This window comes from Oncorhynchus keta, chromosome 8, assembly GCF_023373465.1.
Source record: "Oncorhynchus keta strain PuntledgeMale-10-30-2019 chromosome 8, Oket_V2, whole genome shotgun sequence".
NCBI classification, from domain to species: Eukaryota; Metazoa; Chordata; class Actinopteri; order Salmoniformes; family Salmonidae; genus Oncorhynchus; species Oncorhynchus keta.
Window position 1 is genome coordinate 13,022,307 of NC_068428.1, and position 22,054 is coordinate 13,044,360.

The window sequence follows — 22,054 nt, forward strand, 5'->3', positions numbered from 1 at the left end:
ATCGGAGCGCGGGTTATTGCGCTTTGGGAAGTTCGCCAGTTCAATTAAGGTTGTCCCGTTCACCGGAGCAGACTTTAGAGTTATCGTTTAAAATCAAGTATGACAATAGAATGTATATGGCTTATGCTAGTACGGGTAGTCAAAAGTGTTTTGAGTGTGGGGATGTTGGTCATAAGCGACGACAGCGGTAGAGCAGCCAAAAGCACCTGTTGCTGAGGAACAACTTATCCGTGTTGAGGGCACGGAGTTGCAACTTTTATTAGAGGGAAATGTTATGCTCCAGAAAAGTATTGTTGTAGAAGGTAAGGATGTATCTGAAGAGCCAGTTCCTCAGACTGGTGAGCAGGTGCCCAGTACGAGTGCTGGGGTAAAGGAGGGGGTTCATGTGGAGCTAGACTCTCAGGTAGTGGAGGAGATGCCTGGTACGAGTGATGAGGTGCAAGTGGGGAGTGTTGAAAGGGATGTGGTAGAGGGGAGTCAGTTGTCTGTGGTCTCAGCTGAGGATCGGGAGAATGATATGGATATCTCTTTTGATATGACAGCTGCTGGTGAGGACTCCGTTTATGATCTAGAGGAGGTAAATGAGTTTCTGGATCAGACTTTTGGGAAATCTGTCAAATTGGCAGATTCTTTTGATGTTGATAAGTTTGTGAGGTCAGCTGTGATGTTACAGAAGACGGTGGGGTTAGACCAATTGAGTGAGAAGAAGCGGTTTCGCTTGAGGAAATGTATTACTGCTGTTGCAGCAGCAAAAGGTGGTGGGAAACGTAGTCAGATTAAGAGAAGATTAAAATAATGATGATGATCATGCTTCATGGGGTGTCTTTATTCTCCTTGATTTCTCTGTGGTTTCTTCTGCTTTTCTTTTCTCTTTTCTACATGGAGGTACCAAGGGTAGGTTCTCTCAATATGAATGGGGGAAGGGACAGGAATAAGAGGGCTTGGGTATTAGAAGTAATAAAACAGAAAAGGCTTAATGTAGTTTTCCTACAGGAGACACATAGTGATGAGGAAAATAAGGTTGACTGGGGTATGTGGTGGGAGGGGCAGCATGTACTCAGCCATGGTACTAATTTCAGTGCTGGGGTGGCAATTTTGTTTTCCTCAGGCTTAGGGATGACTGTGGTATCTACAACAGAGATTGTCATGGGTCGGGTTTTATTGGTCAAGGTGGATGTTGTTTTTTTTGTGTTTTTTTTATGTTTATGCTCCTAATGAGGGTACAGAGCGTATTGCTATATTTGATCAAATAAAGGAAACCTTAAGACAGTGTGACCAAGAGGGGTGTATGGTTTTAGGGGGGGACTGGAACTGTACAGTGGATTTTACTGTTGATCGCACCGCTGAAGAACCTCACCTGCGGTCAGCCACTTGCCTGTCTGGCCTATTAACTGAGTTTGAGCTTTCTGATGTGTGGAGAGTAAGGAATGCAAAAGTTAGGCAGTACACATGGCTAAAAATTATTAAAGGTCGTGTCAGTGCAGCAAGATTAGACAGGTTGTATGTATCTGAGCAATACTGTAGTAGGGTTGGAAAGTGTGCCATTACTCCTGTGGGTTTCTCTGATCATCATATGGTTACTGTTGATATTCACTTTTCCTGTCCACGAAGGTCATCACCTTACTGGTATTTAAATGTTAAATTGTTACATGATGTCATGTTTTGTGACAGGTTTTTGTTGTTTTGGAAAAAATGGAGCGTTATAAAAGGACATTTTGAGTCCTTGAGACAATGGGGGAGGTTGGGAAGGCCCAAATACGAGTATTTTGTCAACAGTATACTGTTCTGTCTCAAATTGAAGTTAAAGAGACTATCAAGGCCCTTGAACAGGACATCAAATCTATTGAATTGAAGCTGCTCACTTAGAACGACCCTGGACTAGTCATGAACTTACAGGACAAGAGACATGAACTGAGGTCGTTTCTGCATGAAAGAGTGAAGGGTGCCTTGATTAGGTCTCGTTTTGCTTCCCTCAAGGATATGGATGCTCCTAGTGCTTTAAAAAAAACCTAGGACAGTCGACATTGCAACGTAAACAGATGGTCTGCCTTCGTCTCCCTGATGGGAAGGTGACCACGGATGACAGTGAAATGCGTCAACATGCCGTGGATTTCTACTCGGCCCTCTATAAGGCGGAGGATTGTGACTCTCTGTGTACTGAACAGTTGTTACACGGTCTTCCTCAATTGGGACCTGAGCAGAGAATCGCATTGGACTCTGACATTACACTGCAAGAGCTGTCCACAGCAGTTATGCAGCTCTCAACAGGCCGAGCCCCTGGCATCGATGGTTTACCATCTGAGTTTTATAAGCACTTTTGGGGGTCTATTGGGGAGGATTTTTATGAAGTGGTGTGTGAATCTTTTCATGAGGGTTCTCTTCCTGTATCTCATAAAAAAATTGGAGACCTGTTGCTTTGCTGTGCGCTGAATACAAAATTGTTTCTAAATGTCCCTCAAACAGGTTGAAAGAGTATCTGGGATTGTTGATCCACAAGGACCAGTCCTACTGTGTACCTGATCGCTCTATTGTTGACAACTTGTTTCTGATAAGAGATGTTTTAGACATTTGTAAACTGTCTGATGTAAATGTGGGTTTACTTTCTTTGGATCAGGAGAAGGCTTTTGTGTGGACCACCAGTACTTGTTCAAAACAATGAAAGCCTTTGGGTTTGGGGACGTTTTTTGTCTTGGATGAATTTACTGTATGCTGGGGCCTCGTGTATGGTGAAGGTGGGGGTGGTTTGAGTTGCCCCATCCCTGTCCAAAGGGGCATCAGGCAGGGATGCCCAATTTCAGGGCAATTATATAGTCTAGCGATTGAACCAATGCTTTGTTTTTTAAGAGCGAAGCTTACTGGTTTCTCTGTGCCAGGTGTAATGAAGGATCCCACGATAGCACTGTCTGCGTATGCAGATGACGTGATAGTTTTTATTACAGGGGGTGAGGATGTTAAGGTTCTCTAAAACGTTTTAAAGGTGTATGGGGGGCCTCCTCAGCTAGAGTCAATTGGGGAAAGAGTGAAACGCTGTGGGCAGGTCGGCTTCAAACGGGGTCCGCTCCACGGTTACCAGGGGGGCTTCAGTGGGGCAAAGATGGGATGAAGACTTTGGGGGGTTTTCTAGGCTCTGATGTCTTTCAGAAAAAGAACTGGGAGGGTGTAGCAGAGAAAGTGTGTGCCACTGTCAAGGTGGAAATGGGTGCTGCCCCAGCTGTCTTATAGGGGAAGGGTCCTGGTAGCTAATAATCTTGCTGCCTCTACCCTGTGGCACAGACTAATGATTTTGCAGCCACCAAAGGGTCTGATACAAGAGATCCAGAGGACCCGTGTCAATTTCTTCTGGTCTGGACAACACTGGATTAAAGCTGCAGCCCTGTACCTGCCACTGCACAAGGGTGGGCAAGGCCTGGTGTACATTTCCTCTAGAATCATGGCTTTCCGGCTCCAAGCAGCCCAGAGATTGTTGTACAGAGATGGTTCTAGCTGGGTCGAAACAGCCTAAATATTGATGAGGAGAGGGGGCTGTTTGGGCTTAGACAAGCACCTTTTCCTCTTAAAGCTGGAGGGTGGTGATTTGCCTAGCCTGACTCCATTTTATGAGTCTGTTATGCAGGCTTGGAGAGTCCTTGTCAAATCCCATAAGGCCAGCACACCACCAGGGATGTGGCTTTTTGAAGAGCCTCTTTTTCACAACACTGCCATCCAGTCCCGTGCTCTGGGTTCAGCCAGCCTACGTTCATGCCTGTTAGGCGTGGGGTGTACCAAGCTGGGTCATCTGATGCGGAGCAGGAGCAGATCGTTTGAGGAGCTGGGAGAAAGAGCGGGGATCCGATCATCTCGCCTACTGAGGAAGGTCGTCGATGAGGTCTGCGATTCCTTGCCAGGGCTTCATCTGCAGTATGTGACTGACACTTCCAATTCTGATCGGTGGAAGGAGGGTCTGGATTATGTGTTCCCTGCACTGATTGTTAGTGCTGCGATGGGGGCATTCGAGGAGGATGTGGGGATGCTGCTTTCCTTCGATACCCTGGAGCTGGGGGAGTTCAAGGAGGTGGGAAAGAAGGCCATGTACAGAATATGTATAAAGGTGTCCCATGCCTCTTCCCTGGAAGGGGTAAAATCGACGAGGTGGCCGGGTGTGCTTGGTCCAGTTGCCTCTCCAAAAGGCTGTTGTCGATCATTATACAAACTGCCTATTGATAAGAGGACAGCTGACCTCCAATGGAGGATAATACATGGAGCTATAGCCACCAACATGCATCTGGTACACCTGGACCCTACTGTTGGGGAGGGGTGTCCATTCTGTGCCGAGTCTGAAACTCTGGCACATCTATTTTTACTGTGTCCCAGGTTGGTCGGGATGATTGAACTGATCACTGATTGGTTCTCAATATTGGGAGAGGTTTTCTCTTCCCAACTGTACATATTTGGGCCAAAGAACAGGTTCAGTCAAAAGGGAGTAGTTGTGTTGCTTAATTTTGTGTTTAGGGGCAGCAAAATGAGCGATATGGAAGACCCGAAAGAACAGTATTCGGGGACAGGGGTCTGTGGATGTGGTGGGAATGCTGGAGGGAATGTTGGTAGCGAGACTAAGGGTTGAGTTTGCCTATTATAAACTTGTCAACAACATTGATCTGTTTTTTAGTATTTGGGGTATTCAGAGGCTGTTGTGTTTAGTTACTGTGGAGGAGGAATTGGAGTTGTGTTTTTAATTGATGTGTGTGGTTTTGTATAAGTATTTATTGTGTGTTGGGCCCCCAGACCCAATAAAGATGATTTAAAACTCTAAAACTCTCTCTCTCTCTCTCTCTTCCTCTCTGTCCTCCGCTGCCTTGCAATTAAATTAAATTGTGTATTTGTAATTCTATCATCCTTACAGTTAAAGAGTAAACATACATACCTACACGTACCCACACACTTTAAACCCCCTATGACCCTTTGAGACCACCCTTTCAAAGTCACTCATTTTAGAGGCAGTGCCCCCCTATCTCATGTTAAAGACAATGCCCCCCTTCTCTTTATCCCCAGAAAGACTAATTTTAGAGGCAGTGCCTCCCTCCTCGGGGGCAGACCACAAGAGACCTGGACCAACCTAATCCAGCAGACTTATAAATTCAAAACAGAGGTCCTTAGAATACTTTTTAAGTACAACCTTCTTTCCATGCTTGCTTCCACCCTGGTTTTCTTTCTTCCTTTTTTTTTAGATAAACACTGATCTGTGGATGATTGGATTTGTACAGGCAAGGCCTTCCCCATTTTGTTTTTTACCAAATCCAACCTTTTGAAATCTGTGAATAGGGAGGAAGGAAAGCAGGCTTCCATTATTTGAACGATATCCCAGGTCTAACACATCATAGGATGTTAAGATGGAGGTAGAAATTGAACCTATTTCAATCTTCAGCTTAACAGCTGTTTTACTGGGTACACCTACATGTTTCAAGCTGACCTCCATTGTCCCTGTTCCCAAGAACTGCAAGGTAACCTGCCTAAATGACTATCGTCCTGTAGCACTCACATCTGTAATCATGAAGTGTTTTGAAAGGCTGGTCATGGCACACATCAACAACGTCATCCCAGACACACTCCAATTCGGATGCCGCCCAACAGATCCACAAATGATACAATCTTAATTGCACTTAACACAGCTCTCTGCCACCTGGACAAGAGGAATACCTACTGTATGGGAGAATGCTGTTCATTGACTAAGCTCAGCGTTCAACACGATAATACCTTTCAAGCTCGGGACCCTGGGACTGAACACCTCCCTTTGCAACTGAATCATGGACTCCCTGACAGGCTGCCCCAGGTAATAAGGGTAGGCTACAACACCACCACAATGACCCTCAACACGGGGGCCCCTCAGGGGTGTGTGCTTAGTCCCGCAATATACAAACAATATGTTTCCATTTAATCATCAAGTGTGATGACTAAATAGAAAAGCATTTAACAGTCATATGAACTGAGTTCTGATGAACAACCAAATGTAGCAATACAAAATTACATTTGCTTGCCACCTTAATTATTTACATCACAAGAACATATTTACCAGTAGATTCATAGTCACACTGAATTAAAACACACTTATTGTAAATTTTGGATCTTTTGTGGTCTGCTCCAACTGTTTTGGTACAAACGGAACAGGCTTAAGAAGGAAGAAGAAGGAATAATCAGCAGTCAGGACCCACTATTTGTTGATAAAGGAGCCTCCACAAAAATGGCTGCTATGTCTGTGCAGACTGGCCTGCCATGGCCAGCTCCCTGCAAATGCATCCTGGGGGAGAGAAAGTGGACTGATGTTATTAATACATGCTAAAGGAGGGAGGAAACAAATGTTAAAATGTGTAAAATCGCTGAACTAGCTAATCAAATCAACTCAAATTGTATTTGTCACATGCCCCATTAGAACAGGTGAAATGCTTAATTTTACAAGCCCTTAACCAAAATCGCAGTTTCAAGAAAATATAACATTTTTTAAAAGTAAGAGATAAGAAAAACAAATAATTAAAGAGCAGCAGTAAATAACAATAGCGGGGCTATCTACAGGGGGTACCGGTACAGAGTCAATATGTGGGGGCACCGGAGTCAAGGTAATTGAGGTAATTATGTAGATGCAGGTAGATTTAGTAACAGAGCGTAGCAGCAGCGTAGGAGGGGAGGGGGGGAGGCAATGCAAGTTTCCACTGAGGAAGCTAAAACCAGAGAGACTGCCTACTTTATGGAAGCAGGGGATTTGATGCGTAAATGGGTAGCTCATGACACCGTTAGTGACTGGAGTGAAGTGTATCAAGTGGTTGTTCCTACACTGTTCCGACAGCAGGTGCTGTCACTCGCCCATGACCAGGCTTGGTCCGGACAGTTGGGGATCATAAAGACTTATAACCGAGTCCTTTGTCATTTTTTCTGGCCAGGTCTGAAGTCGGACGTGGTCCAATTTTGTAAAACATGTCACGTATGTCAACTCACTGGGAAAGCGAATCAAAAAGTTCCTTGAGCACCGCTCTGCCCGATTCCTGTGGTGGGGGAAACGTTTGAAAGAGTGATAATTGATTGTGTAGGTACATTGCCGAAAACCAGGTCAGGTAACCAGTTCCTACTAACAAAAATGTGCAGTGCTACTCGATACCCAGAGGCTATTCCTCTCCATACGATAATGGCTAAGACTGTGGTGAAGGCACTAGTGAAGTTCTTCTCTACATTTGGACTCCCTAAAGTAATCCAAACTGATCAGGGATCCAACTTTATGTCCAAACTGTTTTCAAATGTGTTAAATACGCTTTGTATTTCCCATCAGGTCTCCAGTCCGTATCATCCAGAGAGTCAAGGGGCTCTCGAATGCTGGCATCAGACGCTGAAGGCAATGCTACGCAAGTATTGCATGGATACCAGTACCAATTGGGATGAGGGTGTGCCATTTGTCCTATTTGCGATTAGGGAAATGACAAGAGTCCTTAGGGTTCAGCCCTGCTGACCTTGTGTTTGGACACACCCCACGGGGTCCGCTGAAAGTTTTGAAGCGCATATCTTATCTCCTACACCCAGTAGCGCCCTAAAAATGTGTTGGATTATGTCCGTAAGATGCGGGAGAGACTGCACGCCGCATGTGCGTTAGCCCAAAAGTCTCTCTCCTCGTCTCAAAAACGCATGTTGCATTATGACAAAAAGGCTGTTGGCCGTTCATTTGCACCAGAGGATCAAGTTTTAGTTTTGTTGCCAATCCCTGGCTCATCTCTGTCGGAACGTTTTTCTGGACCATATCTGGTGGAAAAGAAACTCAGTGACAGCAATTGTATAATAAAGACACCAGATCAGAAGCGTTTTTTCCATGTGTCATGTTAACATGCTGAAAACATATTATGTGTGTGATTCTCCCAACAGTTCCTCAGGAAAGCCGGTCCAGCCCGCCGTCTCCAGTGTGGCTGCGGTGGTGCTGAAGCCTGGCTGGGACCTAGAGGAGGATAAGGAGGACGGGTTGGAGTTACACCATACATTACAGCAGTGTGAACACCTATGTAATTCGGAGATGCTGTAGAAGTTACCCTCTCAAATGGAACATTTGGATAACGATCAAACTAAGAATCTTATCCTATTGATAAACAGTTTTCTCAGTGTGTTTCAGGACGTTCCAAGTCGCACGTCCATCTTGGAACATGATGTGGATGTGGGGAACGCTGTTCCTATACGTCAGCATCCGTACCGGGTTAATTCAAAGAAAAGGGAGGTAGCTTATTTATTACAGAATGACATGGCAAAACCCAGTAACAGCTCCTGGAGTTCTCTGTGTATTCTTGTTCCTAAGCCTAACGGTACGTCTCGCTTATGCACGGACTATCGTCGTGTAAATGCAGTTACAAAGTCTGATTCTTTTCCTCTACCTCACTTAGATGACTGCATTTTAACTTAATTAACTAGGCAAGTCAGTTAAGAACAAATTATTATTTTCAATGACGGCCTAGGAACAGTGGGTTACCTGCCTGTTCAGGGGCAGAACGACAGATTTGTACCTTGTCAGCTCGGGGATATGAACTTGCAACCTTTCGTTCACTAGTCCAACGCTCTAACCACTAGGCTACCCTGCCGCATTGATAGAATTGGCTCTGCTGCTTAACTTCTTGCGTCGAGCCATCCCGGATCCGGTATCGTGACTACAGCCTCAAGCTCATTACCATAACGCAATGTTAACTATTCATGAAAATCGCAAATGAAATGAAATTAATCTATTTGCTCTCAAGCTTAGCCTTTTGTTAACAACACTATCATCTCAGATTTTCAAAATATGCTTCTCAACCATTGCAAAACAAGCATTTGTGTAACAGTATTGATGGCTAACGTACCATTTAGCGTTAGCATTCAGCATGCAACATTTTCCACAAAAACCATAAAAGCATTCAAATAAAATAATTTACCTTTGAAGAACTTCAGATGTTTTCAATGAGGAGACTCTGTTAGATAGCAAATGCTCAGTTTTTACAAAACATATTATTTGTGTCGACTAATCGCTCCGTTTTGTTCATCACGTTTGGGTAAGGAAAAAATAAAAATAATAAGTCATTAAAACACTAACTTTTTTCAAAATTAACTCCATAATATCGACAGAAACATGGCAAACCGATGTTTATAATCAATCCTCAAGGTGTTTTTCACATATCTATCGACAATAACTGCCACGATGGATTTTTACTTTCTCTTCTGAAGAAATGGAACGCGCATGGACCTACAGATTACGCACACAGGACACCGGGCGGGACACCAGGTAAATGTAGTCTCTTATGGTCAATCTTTCAATGATATGCCTACAAACACGTCACAATGCTGCAGACACCTCGGGGAATAGACAGAAAGCGTGGGCTCATTCCTGGAGCATTCACAGCCATATAAGGAGACATTGGAACACAGCGCCTTCAGAATCTGGGGCATTTCCTGTATGAAACTTCATCTTGGTTTCGCCTATTGCATTAGTTCTGGGGCACTCACAGATAATATCTTTGCAGTTTTGGAGACGTCAGAGTCTTTCCAAGGCTGTCAATTCCATGCATAGTCGAGCATCTTTTCGTGACAAAATATTGCGCTTAAAACGGGCACGTCTTTTTATCCAATAATGACACAGCGCCCCCATAGGTTCAAGAGGTTAAGTTAGTAAGTTAGATTTGCTAAAAGGTTATTGGCAGGTGCCTCTGACATCTCAGCTATTGTTACACCTGATAACTTTGTACAATACACGGTGATGCCCTATGGCATGTGTAATGCACCTGCTTTTCAGCGTCTAGTTAACATTATGTTTGCAGATGTGCCAAATTGTACTGCTTACCTAGACGATGTGGTGATACATTCGTCTACTTGGTCTCATCATCTCTCCACTTTGAAAAGTGTGTTTCAGTGGTTGGAGAATGCTTCTTTAACCCTCAATTTGGCCAAGTGTGAGTTTGGGAAGGCAACTGTGACTTACTTGGGGAAACAAGTGGGACGAGGTCAAGTGCGCCCAGTATCTGGCAAAGTGGAAGCAATTGTTGCTTTTCCTGCTCCCACGACCCGCCGCCAGTTGTTCAGATTCCTGGGGATGGTAGGGTACTATCGTACAGTCTGTAAGAATTTCTCGACGGTAGTAGCTCCCCTTTCATCGTTGAGTTGAGTTGTAGCAGGGTGTTGCGTTCCCTCTTCATAGAGGCGTGCGTAACAGTTGTACAAAACAATTAATTTTATACTAGCTCCTTACGCACATACTTTTGCACACAAACAGAAGGTATCCTACGCACATACCGTCTCCCTACCCTGTCCTCCCCCAAGATTACTGATGTCATAAGAAGTACTCCCTGCCCTCTCCCAAAGCTCTCTGGCCCCTAGCCAAGGTCGGCACAGAATTTTGCTCAGACAGTCTGTGTTTAAGATACTATAAAGACATTTTGTACAAAGATATTGTTTTACCCTAATTCTGACTAAAACTACACACATCATTAATAATAATTTTATGATCCTAATCAATTTCATACAATTATATGGTTTCAGGGTGGAATATTCTAATAATTCATGTAAACACATAAATTCCATTAACAATCACAATCAACAAGTATTAGTAGATTCATATTAAAATAAAACCATCACTTTCGGTTCAGTGTATAAACATACTATTCCAGTACTTATCACATACAGTGAGTAATGTTAAGCATCCACTTTTAGTGTGTCCTCTATTGGAATAGATAGAGAAAGACAAGAAAAGGAGAGAGGGAGAAGAGTGAGGCCCCACTGGACAGTGCATTACAGGTGACATTGAGATCAGAGTCAGTCCCACTGGAGGAGAAGGTGACGAAGCCTGGCATGTCAGTGCTGATCTGGCTGTTGATCCAGGTCTGGTACTGGGACACTCTGGTGTACACTCCTGGGAAATTTGCTACGGCACAGCCTTTTCCAAAACTCACAACCCCAGACTGGATCCAGACCAGACCCTGTTTGCTCACCATTGGCCCCCCGGAGTCTCCCTGTAGATGGATACATTTTAGTAATTTAGCAGATGATCATATCCAGATTGACTTACAGTAGTGAGTGCATACTTTATTCGTACTGGTCCCCTGTGGGATTCAAACCCACAACCCTGGTGTTGCAAGTGCCATGATCTACCAACTGAGCCACAGGTGAAATTTAAAGATTTCACCAGGTTAATCATCAGGGTCAATGAACAATGAAATTACCATTAGAAGTTTGATTTATCATCTCTTTGTCATTGAATAATAGCTCTGCAAACTGCAGCTAAACTGTAGCTTTGGCTCTGCAACTATTTGGAATGAAACACAGCCATGCATCCCTCACCTGACAGGAATCTTTTCCTCCACTCAGTAGACCAGCACAGATCATGTTGTTTGTGATTGAACTAAATCCAGCATAGAGACAGCTACACTTCCTGTTCCCCACTACTGGCACAGTCACCTCCTGTAGGGTCCCGGGTGAGGGAAGGGGCACTGAGGAGGAGAGACCATGAAATCAACTTTTGCTGATATTCTGTTGTATACATTTCTGATCCTTTCTTTTCTGCTGCAACTGTATTGGAACAACATTTACTTGCAAAAAAAGTGGATATATGTGCAGGTATATAAAGGGTATGTATGGCTTGTCAATGCAAAGTCAGCATCGGGACCATCAGATCTCACCATCACTATTGATATTGCCCCATCCGGTGACCCAGCTATTAGTGCCAGTGTAGTAGGTGCTGTCCACTGCTGCCAGGCAGACCGGCTGGATGTAGTCAGTGAAGGTGACAGGTGATGAGAGCTTCAGCAAACATATGTCATTGTCGCTGGTTGCACTGTTGTAGTTCGGGTTGCAGATGATCTGAGAGACCGTTTGGGATACCTCGTTGGAGTTGATGCTTTGCTGATTCTGCCGGCCCAGGTAGACAAGCAGGCCGGACGTGCTGGTGCTGAGAATGAAGAGAGTTGAGACTAACTAATGTTAGTCACTAATGTGATTATTAGACTTAGTGTGCTTGCTGATGCCGTTTACACAATTCAGGGATGTATTTTAGAGAGACAATGTCACCTCACTGGAGTCATTACCACTCCTACAACTTATTTGACATCCATTAATACTGTGCTTTAAAACAAGTACAGTACAAACTAGCAAGCACATACAGGTAGCTGAAATAAAGGAAACACTTGAATAAATGAGGGCTACAAAGTCAATTGAATGCAGGTGCTTCCACACAGGTTTGGTTCCTGAGTCAATTAAGCAATTAACATCCCATCACCATTAACGCAGGATTCTGTTTTTTTTTCAAGCAGAAAATGAAATATAAAAAGCAGAAAAGATAATCTTGCTGCATTTTGTAAATGCAGATGACGTTCAATATAAACGCAGGTGAAATGGTTTAAAACGCACATTCTGTGATGGTCTGTGTTTTTTAAATGCTGTTACATACATTAACACTTAACGTAACAAAATAGTCAGAATCAAGATAAATAATCTAAGATAAATCAAGAAACCTGTAATTAATTTGGTGTTTTTGGCCGAGGAGGTCTCAGTCGCGCATTTTTACATCAAACTAAGATGTTTAGTGCAGTAATTCTCAAAGGAAAAAATGTGAATGAAAACTAGTCATTGCGTGCTTGAACGAGAGTTTGTTATCAATGGCGTCTCAACTCCATTTTACTCTCAGATAAGGAGTTTGTCAATTTCATCACTTCTGAAATCACCTTATTCCTAGAAACTAATTCAACACCAGGTATGTCCTGCTCTACCATATGGGAGTCTCTCAAAGCATACCTACGTGGCCAAATGATTTCTTATACAGCCAACCAAAACAGAGTTCGCTCTCAGCGACATCGGGACCTGAGCGAGTCCATAGCCACATTGGATGAGAAGTATGCTACGGATCCTTCCTCTGATCTGCATAAAGAGCGCCAACTACTCCAATCTGAATTTGATGAGCTTTCTACCAGGCAAGCTGAACAGTTACTCTTGCGAGCTCGATACAAAGTCTATGAACAAGGCGACAAGGCCAGTAAACTCCTTGCGCATCAGATCCGTAAATCTGAGGCCTCACGTTTAATCCCACAAATAAGGACCCCGTCTGGTGCAACCACAGTTATACATAAAGAGATCAATGATCAATTTAAACAATTTTACTCTGCGCTATACACCTCTGAATCCCCTCAAGACCCCTTGCTAATTGACTCCTTCTTTAATGGCTTGAATATGCCTTCAATTGATACAGACTCCCATGACTATCTAGAAGAATAATTTACGCTTGAGGAGATTGCAACAGCAGTGTCCGCAATGAAAAGTGGTAAATCACCGGGTCCTGACGGTTTTCCAACCGAATTTTACAGGACATTTTCTGGTCTGCTAGTCTTTATCAGGCTTCAATTTCATTACTACTAAAGAAAAACAAAGACCCCCTGGAATGTGGATCCTATCGCCCAATCTCGCTTTTAAACTGTGATTACAAAATCCTAGCTAAGCTTTTAGCCATCCGTATGGAAGGCTTGCTGCACCAAGTAATACACTCTGACCAGACTGGCTTTGTGAGAAATAGGCATTTATTTTTCAATATTAGGCGCCTTATGAATATACTGTACTCCCCAGCGTCGGAGGACCCGGAGGTGGTGGTCTCACTTGATGCCGAAAAAGCGTTTGACCGCATTGAGTGGGATTACCTAACAGCTGCCCTTTATAGATTTGGCTTTGGCCCCAAATTCATTGCATGGATAAAGATTCTTTATTTTTCCCCCATGGCTTCGGTATGGACTAATAACTTGTCCTCTGACTATTTTCCCTTGCACCGCGGATCCAGACTCCCACTCCCCCTTGTTGTTTGCTTTGGAAATCGAGCCTCTCGCCATTGCACTACGCTCTAATGATGCCATTCAAGGCATAATCAGGGCGGGCTGGGAGCAGAAAGTCTCGCTATATGCTGACGACCTCCTTTTGTTTATCTCCATCTCCGATACCTCATTGCCATGTGCCCTATCTGTTCTTAAAAAGTTTGGATCAATCTCAGGGTACAAGCTGAATCTAGGCAAGAGTGAGCTTTTTCCGGTAAACAAGGCTGCTTTAAAGTGCTCTTTTACAAGTTCTCAGTTTAGGATTGTCCGGGATCAATTCACTTACTTGGGAGTAAAAGTGACAAGGAAATATTCTAATTTGTTTCAGGAAAACTTTGTTGCTCTAGCAGACAGATTCGCTACCCCTTTCTCTTATCGGAAGGATTAATGTCATTATGAATGTGAATGTGAATGTGTTGCCCAAATTTTTATATTTATTGCAATGTTTACCCATTTTTATTCCAAAATCTTTTTTTATTTCACTGGATCAAACATTCATGCATTTTATTTGGGATGGCAAGGTACCACGGATTGGTAGAAAACATTTACAGAAGCCTTGGTCATTGGGGGGTTTAGCTCTACCAAATTTTCATACTACTGGGCTGCAAATTTCAGAGCTGTTCTGTAATGACTGCAGACTGATCCTGCTGGCCCTAGACCACTCTGGGTCCAGATGGAGTCTGAATCGTGTAAACCTGCAGCACTTTCCTCTGTGCTGTGCTCGTCTCTCCCAGTGTCCCTAGGCAAAAGGTGTGTCAACCCAATTGTAAAGCAGTCTCTTAAAATTTGGAATCAGTTCCGTTTAGCCTTTAACCTCCAAGGCTTTTCTCTATCAGACCCAATCAATCAGAACATTTTATTTCCTCCATCTTTGAATGATGGGGCTTTTGGCATTTGGCAATCACTAGGCCTCTCCTCGCTAGCCCAATTATTCTTTGATGATACATTTGCCTCTTTTTCTCAGCTGCAGGAAAAGTTCAATCTCCCCCAATCCCACTTTTTCCGCTATCTCCAGACTAGAAACTTTGTCAGGGCTAACACACCTGGATTTCCCAATAGGCCTGCGAATACAGCTATAGAGAGCATCTTGGTGCTGAACAATTTCAGATGTATATGCAATCATTCATGATTTACAGAACCCTTCTTTGGTGCCTTTAAAGACTCGATGGGAAAAGGATTTGGGGGAGGACTTGGGGAAGACGCCTGGGAATCTGTGCTGCACAGGGTGCACTCTTCCTCTTTTAGCACTAGACACAGCCTCATTCAATTCAAGGTGGTTCACCGTATCCACTGGTCGGGGGCCAAACTTGGAAGAATATTCTCTGATTTTGATCCTACCTGTGTCAGATGTAAAGTGGAACCAGCCACACTGTTGCATATGTTTTGGGGCTGTCATAAACTGTCAGGTTTCTGGGAATTAATATTTAAATGTTTCTCTGATATATATGACACTGTTATAGATCCGTCTCCCCTTACAGCTCCTTTTGGAGTACTGCCCATGGGTACCCCCCTATCAAGAATCCAGTCGGACACTGTTGCTTATACAACTCTTTTAGCTAGATGGCTAATACTACAGATCTGGAAGATGGCAGCTCCCCCATCTTATAAATATTGGGTGAGGGATGTGTTGTGCTCTCTGAAACTAGAACATTTTTAATTAAATTCACGTGGGAACACCAAACTGTTTAATGAGGCGTGGGCTCCATTCCGGTCTTACTTTAAACAGTCCATCCTCTGATGGCATTCCAAATAATACTAAAATAAGTCTGTGACTTAAGGGTTGGAGGAGCCTCTCTCTGTGTTTTTGCTGGGGGGGGGGCATTAAGGTCCATGTGCTTATTGATTGTGATCCGCAGATGCCTTGTTCATCTTGCTCGGGCAGAGAATGAAGTGTGAGCTTGTTTTTCCCAGTTATTTTTACACTTTGTTCACGCCTACATGAATAATCTTTTTTATTTATTTTAATTTTAAAGCATTGTAAAAAAAAAACCTGTCCAGTGGATGGTCGGTCTGTGGCCATGACTCTCTGTGAGTGGTTGCATTTCTCCACCCTTATCCCTTGACTGTTTACAGGAACAATGGTGAGGTGTTTGCTCTGTCCCTGTACTATAGATTGCCCTTTAACCTCTGTAGCCTTCTGCCTGGTATGTTTAACTTGTCTAAAGTATGGTATCTTTAAAGCTATTTTTTCTTTTTCTTTTTCTAGTTGAGTATATTATTTATATTGCTTTGTCTTGTCTATGTGTGTGTGTAAAACTTAATAAACAGAGTAAGAAAAAAAAACTAGTCATTGGATGACAACACACACTTCATTGAAGAATGCCTACTGTTGTCCAATCACCGACGAAGGGGCATAGACTTCCGCTACCAAACCTCAGCTTGCCTCAAGAAAAATAAAATGGTGTGCTTGAACAGCCGAATAAACCTGTATGCTGCCGAACACCAAAATTAACTAAAACATCGTCATAATATATGCACAATCTGTTTTGACTGGGAAGCATACCGTAAACTTCAGAGTCATATATAAATACGTCCAGTTGCACATTATTTAGAAGTGGTTAGAAGTGACTTTGAAGAGCAGTCTCAGAGGATCTTAGGGGGTTAAATGGTGTGTGTGTGTGTGTGTGTGCCACCAGATATCAACCCAATTGAACACTTGTTGGACATTAGTTTTCCACCACAAACTCCAAATGATAGAATTTCTCATTGAAGAATTGTGTCACATCCCTTCAAAAGAGTTCCAGACACTTGTGGAATCTATGCCAAGGTGCATTGAAGCTGTTCTGGTGGCTCAACATCCTATTAAGACACTTTATATTTTGACATGTCCTGTATTTTGGCAGTTACATGTACATTAATCATGTTACATTTCATTAATTGCAAAAAAATACCCAAAGACATTATACTTTGAATTAGTTCTCTGAATTAAGTGATTAATACATTATTAAAATAGATCATTCAGTACATAGACAAAGACAGCATATAGATATTAAAATATCACCATGACATAATATATGGGTTGGGGGACGGGTAAGGTTATGTCTTTCTACCTGGGGAAGCAGTGAGCGGCAGTCAGCACCCACTCTTTGTTGATAAGGGAGCCTCCACAAAAATGGCGGTTGGAGCGGTGCAGACTGGCCTGCCATGGCCAGCTACCTGCAGCTGCAGCCTGACCCCCGACAATCTTTGTGTTGAGAGAAGCAATGCCACACACTGGAGAAGACAAACAGAGGATAGACAGCTCATGATTGAACACACAAATCCCTCACAGTATAAGAAGAGCATTGAGGAAGATACCCTAGCTGATATGAAGCACTGCAGTTGCATGCAATAATAACTTACCATTTGCCTGTGAATGGCCACCTGGTGGAGAGAGAGTGGATTGGTGTTATTAAAGGGGTTTACAGTTACCCGTTTTTAAAAAAAGTAAAAATAGTAAGTATAATTTGAAAAATTAAATGTATTGAGTAAATGTATTGATTGATTATCTTAATTTTGATAAGACATGAACATTTATGAATGTAAAGTTTTTTGTTGATGTGTAAATAAATCTAAATGTATCGATTCTAAGGATGCTGAAAAAAGTTTGAATCCCTTTGGCTTAAAGAGATATGCTAAATGGGGGAGGAAACAAGTATCTAAATATGTAAAATCGCTGTACTATCCCTTTAAGTAGCAGGAAATCTTCCAGTTTGTGGCTCTATCAAAATAGAATGAAGCCCTACAAAATGATAGCCAGTGTATTAGGAATGTTTTCAGACCCCCTGACATTTTCCACATTTTGTTACGTTACAGCTTTATTCTAATATGGATTCAATAAAAAAGTTTCCTTATCAATCTACACACATTACCCCATTATGACAAAGTGGAAACAGGTTTTTAAACATTTTTGCAGAAGTATTAAAAATAGAAAAACAGAAATACCTTATTTACATAAGTATTCAGACTCTTTGCTATGAGCCTCGAAATTGAGATCAGGTGCATGCTGTTTCCATTGATCATCCTTGAGATGTTTTCATAACTTGATTTGAGTCCACGCATTGTAAACTTAATTGATTGGACGTGAATTGGAAAGGCACACAAAGACTCATTTGTGACCAAGCTTTAACTTCCTGACTGATGTCTTGAGATGTTGCTTCAATATATCCACATCATTTTCCTACTCATGATGCCATCTATTTTGTGAAGTGCACCAGTCCAGCCTGCAGCAAAGCACGCCCACATCATGAGGCTGCCACCCCCGTGCTTCACAGTTGGGATCATGTTCTTCGGCTTGCAAGCCTCCCCCTTTCCCTCTAAACATAACGATGGTCATTATGGCCAAACAGTTCTATTTTTGTTTAATCAGACTAGAGAACATTTCTCCAAAATGTACGATCTTTGTCCCCATGTGCAGTTGCAAACAGTAGTCTGGCTTTTTTATGGCAGTTTTGGAGCAGTGGCTTCTTCCTTGCTTAGCGGCCTTTCAAGTTGTCGATATAGGACTTACTGTTGAAAAATATACTTTTGTACCGGTTTCCTCCAGCATCTTCACAAGGTCCTTTGCTGTTGTTCTGGGATTGATTTACACTTTTTGCACCAAAGTTCATTAATCTCTAGGAGACAGAACGCATCTCCTTCCTGAGCGGTACGACGGCTGCGTGGTCCCACGGTGTTTATACTTGCGTACTATTGTTTGTACAGATGAATGTGGTACCTTCAGGCGTTTGGAAATTGCTCCTAAGGATGAACCAGACTTGTGGAGGTCTACAATTTTTTTTCTGAGGTCTTGGCTGATTTCTTTTGATTTTCTCATGATATCAAGCAGAGGCACTGAGTTTGAAGGTAGGCCTTGAAATACATCCACAGGTATACCTCCAATTGACTCAAATGGTGTCAATTAGCCTATCAGAAGCATCTAGAGCGATGACATCATTTTTTGGAATTTTCCAAGCTGTTTAAAAGGCACAGTCAACTTTGTGTATGTAAACTTCTGACCCACTGGAATTGTGATACACTGAATTATAAATGAAATAATCTGTCTGTAAACAGTTGCTGGAAAAATTACTTGTGTCATGCACAAAGTAGATGTCCTAACCGACTTGGCAAAATTATAGTTTGTTCACAAGAATTTTGTGGAGTGGTTGAAAAGCGAGTTTTAATTACTTCAAACGAAGTGTATGTAAACTTCTGACTTCAACTGTATTTACTTATGTAAATAAGGTATTTCTGTTTTTTTATTTTTTTAGAAATTATCAAGAATGTCTAAAAACCTGTTTTCGCTTTGTCATTATAGTGTATTGTGTGTAGTATGCTCGAGGGGAAAAAAGTATTGAATCCATTTAAGAATAAAATTCAACGTGTCTGAATACTTTCCGAAGGCTCTGTGCATACACTACATATATATATGTCACAGAAACAGCACACTAGGCAAGAAATTACTTGGCTCTCTAGGTGAAACTTGTGGTAACTCAATGCTGGTAGGGTTTTTGTCATATCAACCCTTTTGTTTATACACCATTCAGTGCTGCTCAGTGGATGTCCTTCTAAGGGCAGAAAGACCATACACAAACAAACTGGCATTTCCAGAATATAATGTTTGGAACATCCATTGTTATATTCTTAGCCTCATTCTTTTTTCTCAAGACAAAGGAGATTATTGTGGACTACAGGAAAAGGAGGACCGAGTATTCCCCCATTCTCATCGACGGGGCTGTAGTGGAGCAGGTTGGCGTCCACCAAGACGCCAACCTGGCGTCCACATCACCAACAAACTAACATGGTCCAAGCAGACCAAGACAGTCGTGAAGAGGGCACGACAAAACCTATTCCCCCTCAGGAGACTGAATAGATTTGGCATGGGTCCTCAGATCCTCAAAATCTTTTACAGCTGCACCATCGAGAGCATCCTGACTGGTTGCATCACTGCCTAGTATGACATCTGTATGGCCTCCGACCTCAAGGCACTACAGAGGGTAGTGCGTACGGCCCAGTACATCACCGGGGCCAAGCTTCCTGCCATCCAGGACCTCTATACCAGGCGGTGTCAGAGGAAGGCCCTAAACATTGTCAAAGACTCCAGACACCCTAGTCATAGACTGTTCTCTCTGCTACACACGGCAAGCGGTACCGGAGCACCAAGTCTAGGTCCAAGAGGCTTCTAAACAGCTTCTACCCCCAAGCTATGAGACTCCTGAACAGCTAATCAAATGGCTACCCAGACTATTTGCATTACCCCCTCCCCCACGCTGCTGCTACTCTCTGTTATTATCTACGTATAGTCACTTTAATAACTCTACCTACATGTACATAATTACCTCAATTACCACGACAGCAGTTCCAAAAGCACATTGACCCATTGACTCTGTACCGGTATCCCCTGTATATAGCCCCGCTATTGTTATTTACTGCTGCTCTTCAATTATTTGTTATTCTTATCTCTTACTTTTTTAGGGATTTTCTTAAAACTGCATTGTTGGTTAAGGGCTTGTAAGTAAGCATTTCACTGAAAGGTCTACATCTTTTGTATTCGGCGCATGTGATGAATAAACATCGAAACAGTAGTATCACTGGGTCAAGTGAGTGAAACTCAACAGTGAACAATAGGAATGTGGTCTGGTTAGACTAGTCTATTGTTGATCCAGGCTGTATCACAACCGGCTGTGATTGGGACCACAATTGGCCCAGCTCTTCCGGGTTTGGCCGGTGTAGGCCGTCATTGTAAATAAGAATTTGTTCTTAACTGACTTGCCTAGTTAATAAAGGTTCAATTTAAAGTATATATATATTGTTGTCTTTTGATAATAAGAAGTAGATATAACGGTAGTTTGTGTGAGAATCTTTGATTTAGTCAGCGTGGAAACCACTTTGTTTTTGTTAAACAGTAATGTCACTTGGGACAGTGCTGTGGAGAATGTTTTGGCTATCATATTAATTATCGATTAAAGTGGTGTCATGTGCAAGACTTGCATTAGACTGAAAGATTCAGTATAAGAATGACTACATCATTTCAAAAGACGTATAATTTCAATTACTTTGCATAGATAACTCCAACTCCAACTTCCTAAATACTCAACTTTGTTTGGGGGGGGGGTCTCTCTCAAAATGAGGCAGTAATCATTACAAAGCAAATATACACACAGTCCAAAATAGATTATAGTCCTGTAATGTACTGTAAAACCAGTGATATCAAACATATTCACCGTTTTAATGCAGTCTAAACATTCCTTTATTCATTTGGGAAAGAACCCAATATAACCCAATGTCTATATAGGAATCGAGTCAAACAGTAAAATAATTTACTTGGAAAAGTACAGTACTTCATGGTAAAGTGTGAACTTGTTGAGTTTTCTCTAAATGTATTAAAGTAACTCAAAGTGGACTGCTAGTCTATAATAATAATAATAATAATTCTCTATTACCTTTTCCCATGCAGGTCAATGAAAATACAACAGCACACAAGACCCACCCCGACTCCATCCTATTAGCTGCTACGGCTTTGTGTGTGTCCTGTATTTATAATACCATTGGTTGGAGGAGGAGGTATGTACCACAGGAGGTTGGTGGCACCTTAAATGAGGAGGATGGCCTTGTGGTAATGGCTCACCACCCATTCCATTAGCGCCATTTCTGACATCATGAGCCGTCCTACCCTCAGCAGCCTCCTGTGGTATGTACATAGGTAGGTAATAGCTTGTATTGTTGAGTCAGGGTGTGACACATGCCTCATGACACGTCATTGGCCCTCTCTCTCTCTCTCTCTCTTGCTCTTTCTTTCTCTCTCTCTCTCTCACACTCTCTCTCTCTCTTCCTCTCTGTGTCCTCCCCTGCCTTTCCTCATTCAACATTCATAATTTTCAATTATTCTCAATTAAATGAACATTGTGTATTTGTAATTCTATCATCCTTACAGTTAAAGAGTAAACATACATACCTACACGTACACACACACTTTAAACCCCCTATGCCCCTTTGAGACCACCCTTTCAAAGTCACTGCGATTTCTTCTACTATCCATTGTAGCCAAAATAATGGGCAACCGGCATTTTTGTACAGGACCCTAACCATGATGGGATGTTAATAGTTTAATTAACTCAGAAAACCACACCTGTGTGGATGCAGCTTCTCTCACTCACTCACACACACACTCTTGTCCTACCTCATAACTTTGCATGTCAACGAGAGTGACTTGTTTTAGAGGTAGTGCCCCCCTCCTCTCTATCCCCAGAGACTCCTTTTAGAGGCAGTGCCCCCCTCTATCTCATGTT

General features: G+C 42.6%; 1 protein-coding gene across 1 annotated transcript in view; it reads right to left on the reverse strand.

Moving 5' to 3' along the window:
* LOC118386594 (transmembrane protease serine 9-like) overlaps positions 1-21,346 on the reverse strand; it is a 30,374-nt gene extending 9,028 nt beyond the window's left edge. The window contains exons 1-7 of the mRNA XM_052524725.1: positions 21,209-21,346; positions 17,151-17,171; positions 16,859-17,021; positions 11,637-11,905; positions 11,299-11,447; positions 10,687-10,970; positions 7,874-7,945 (exon numbers count right to left, since the gene is read on the reverse strand). Of these exons, the coding sequence (XP_052380685.1) occupies positions 7,874-7,945; positions 10,687-10,970; positions 11,299-11,447; positions 11,637-11,905; positions 16,859-17,021; positions 17,151-17,171; positions 21,209-21,266 (1,016 nt within the window). The 5' untranslated portion in view covers positions 21,267-21,346. The remainder of the gene's footprint in view (positions 1-7,873; positions 7,946-10,686; positions 10,971-11,298; positions 11,448-11,636; positions 11,906-16,858; positions 17,022-17,150; positions 17,172-21,208) is intronic.
* Between the last annotated feature and the right edge of the window lie 708 nt (positions 21,347-22,054).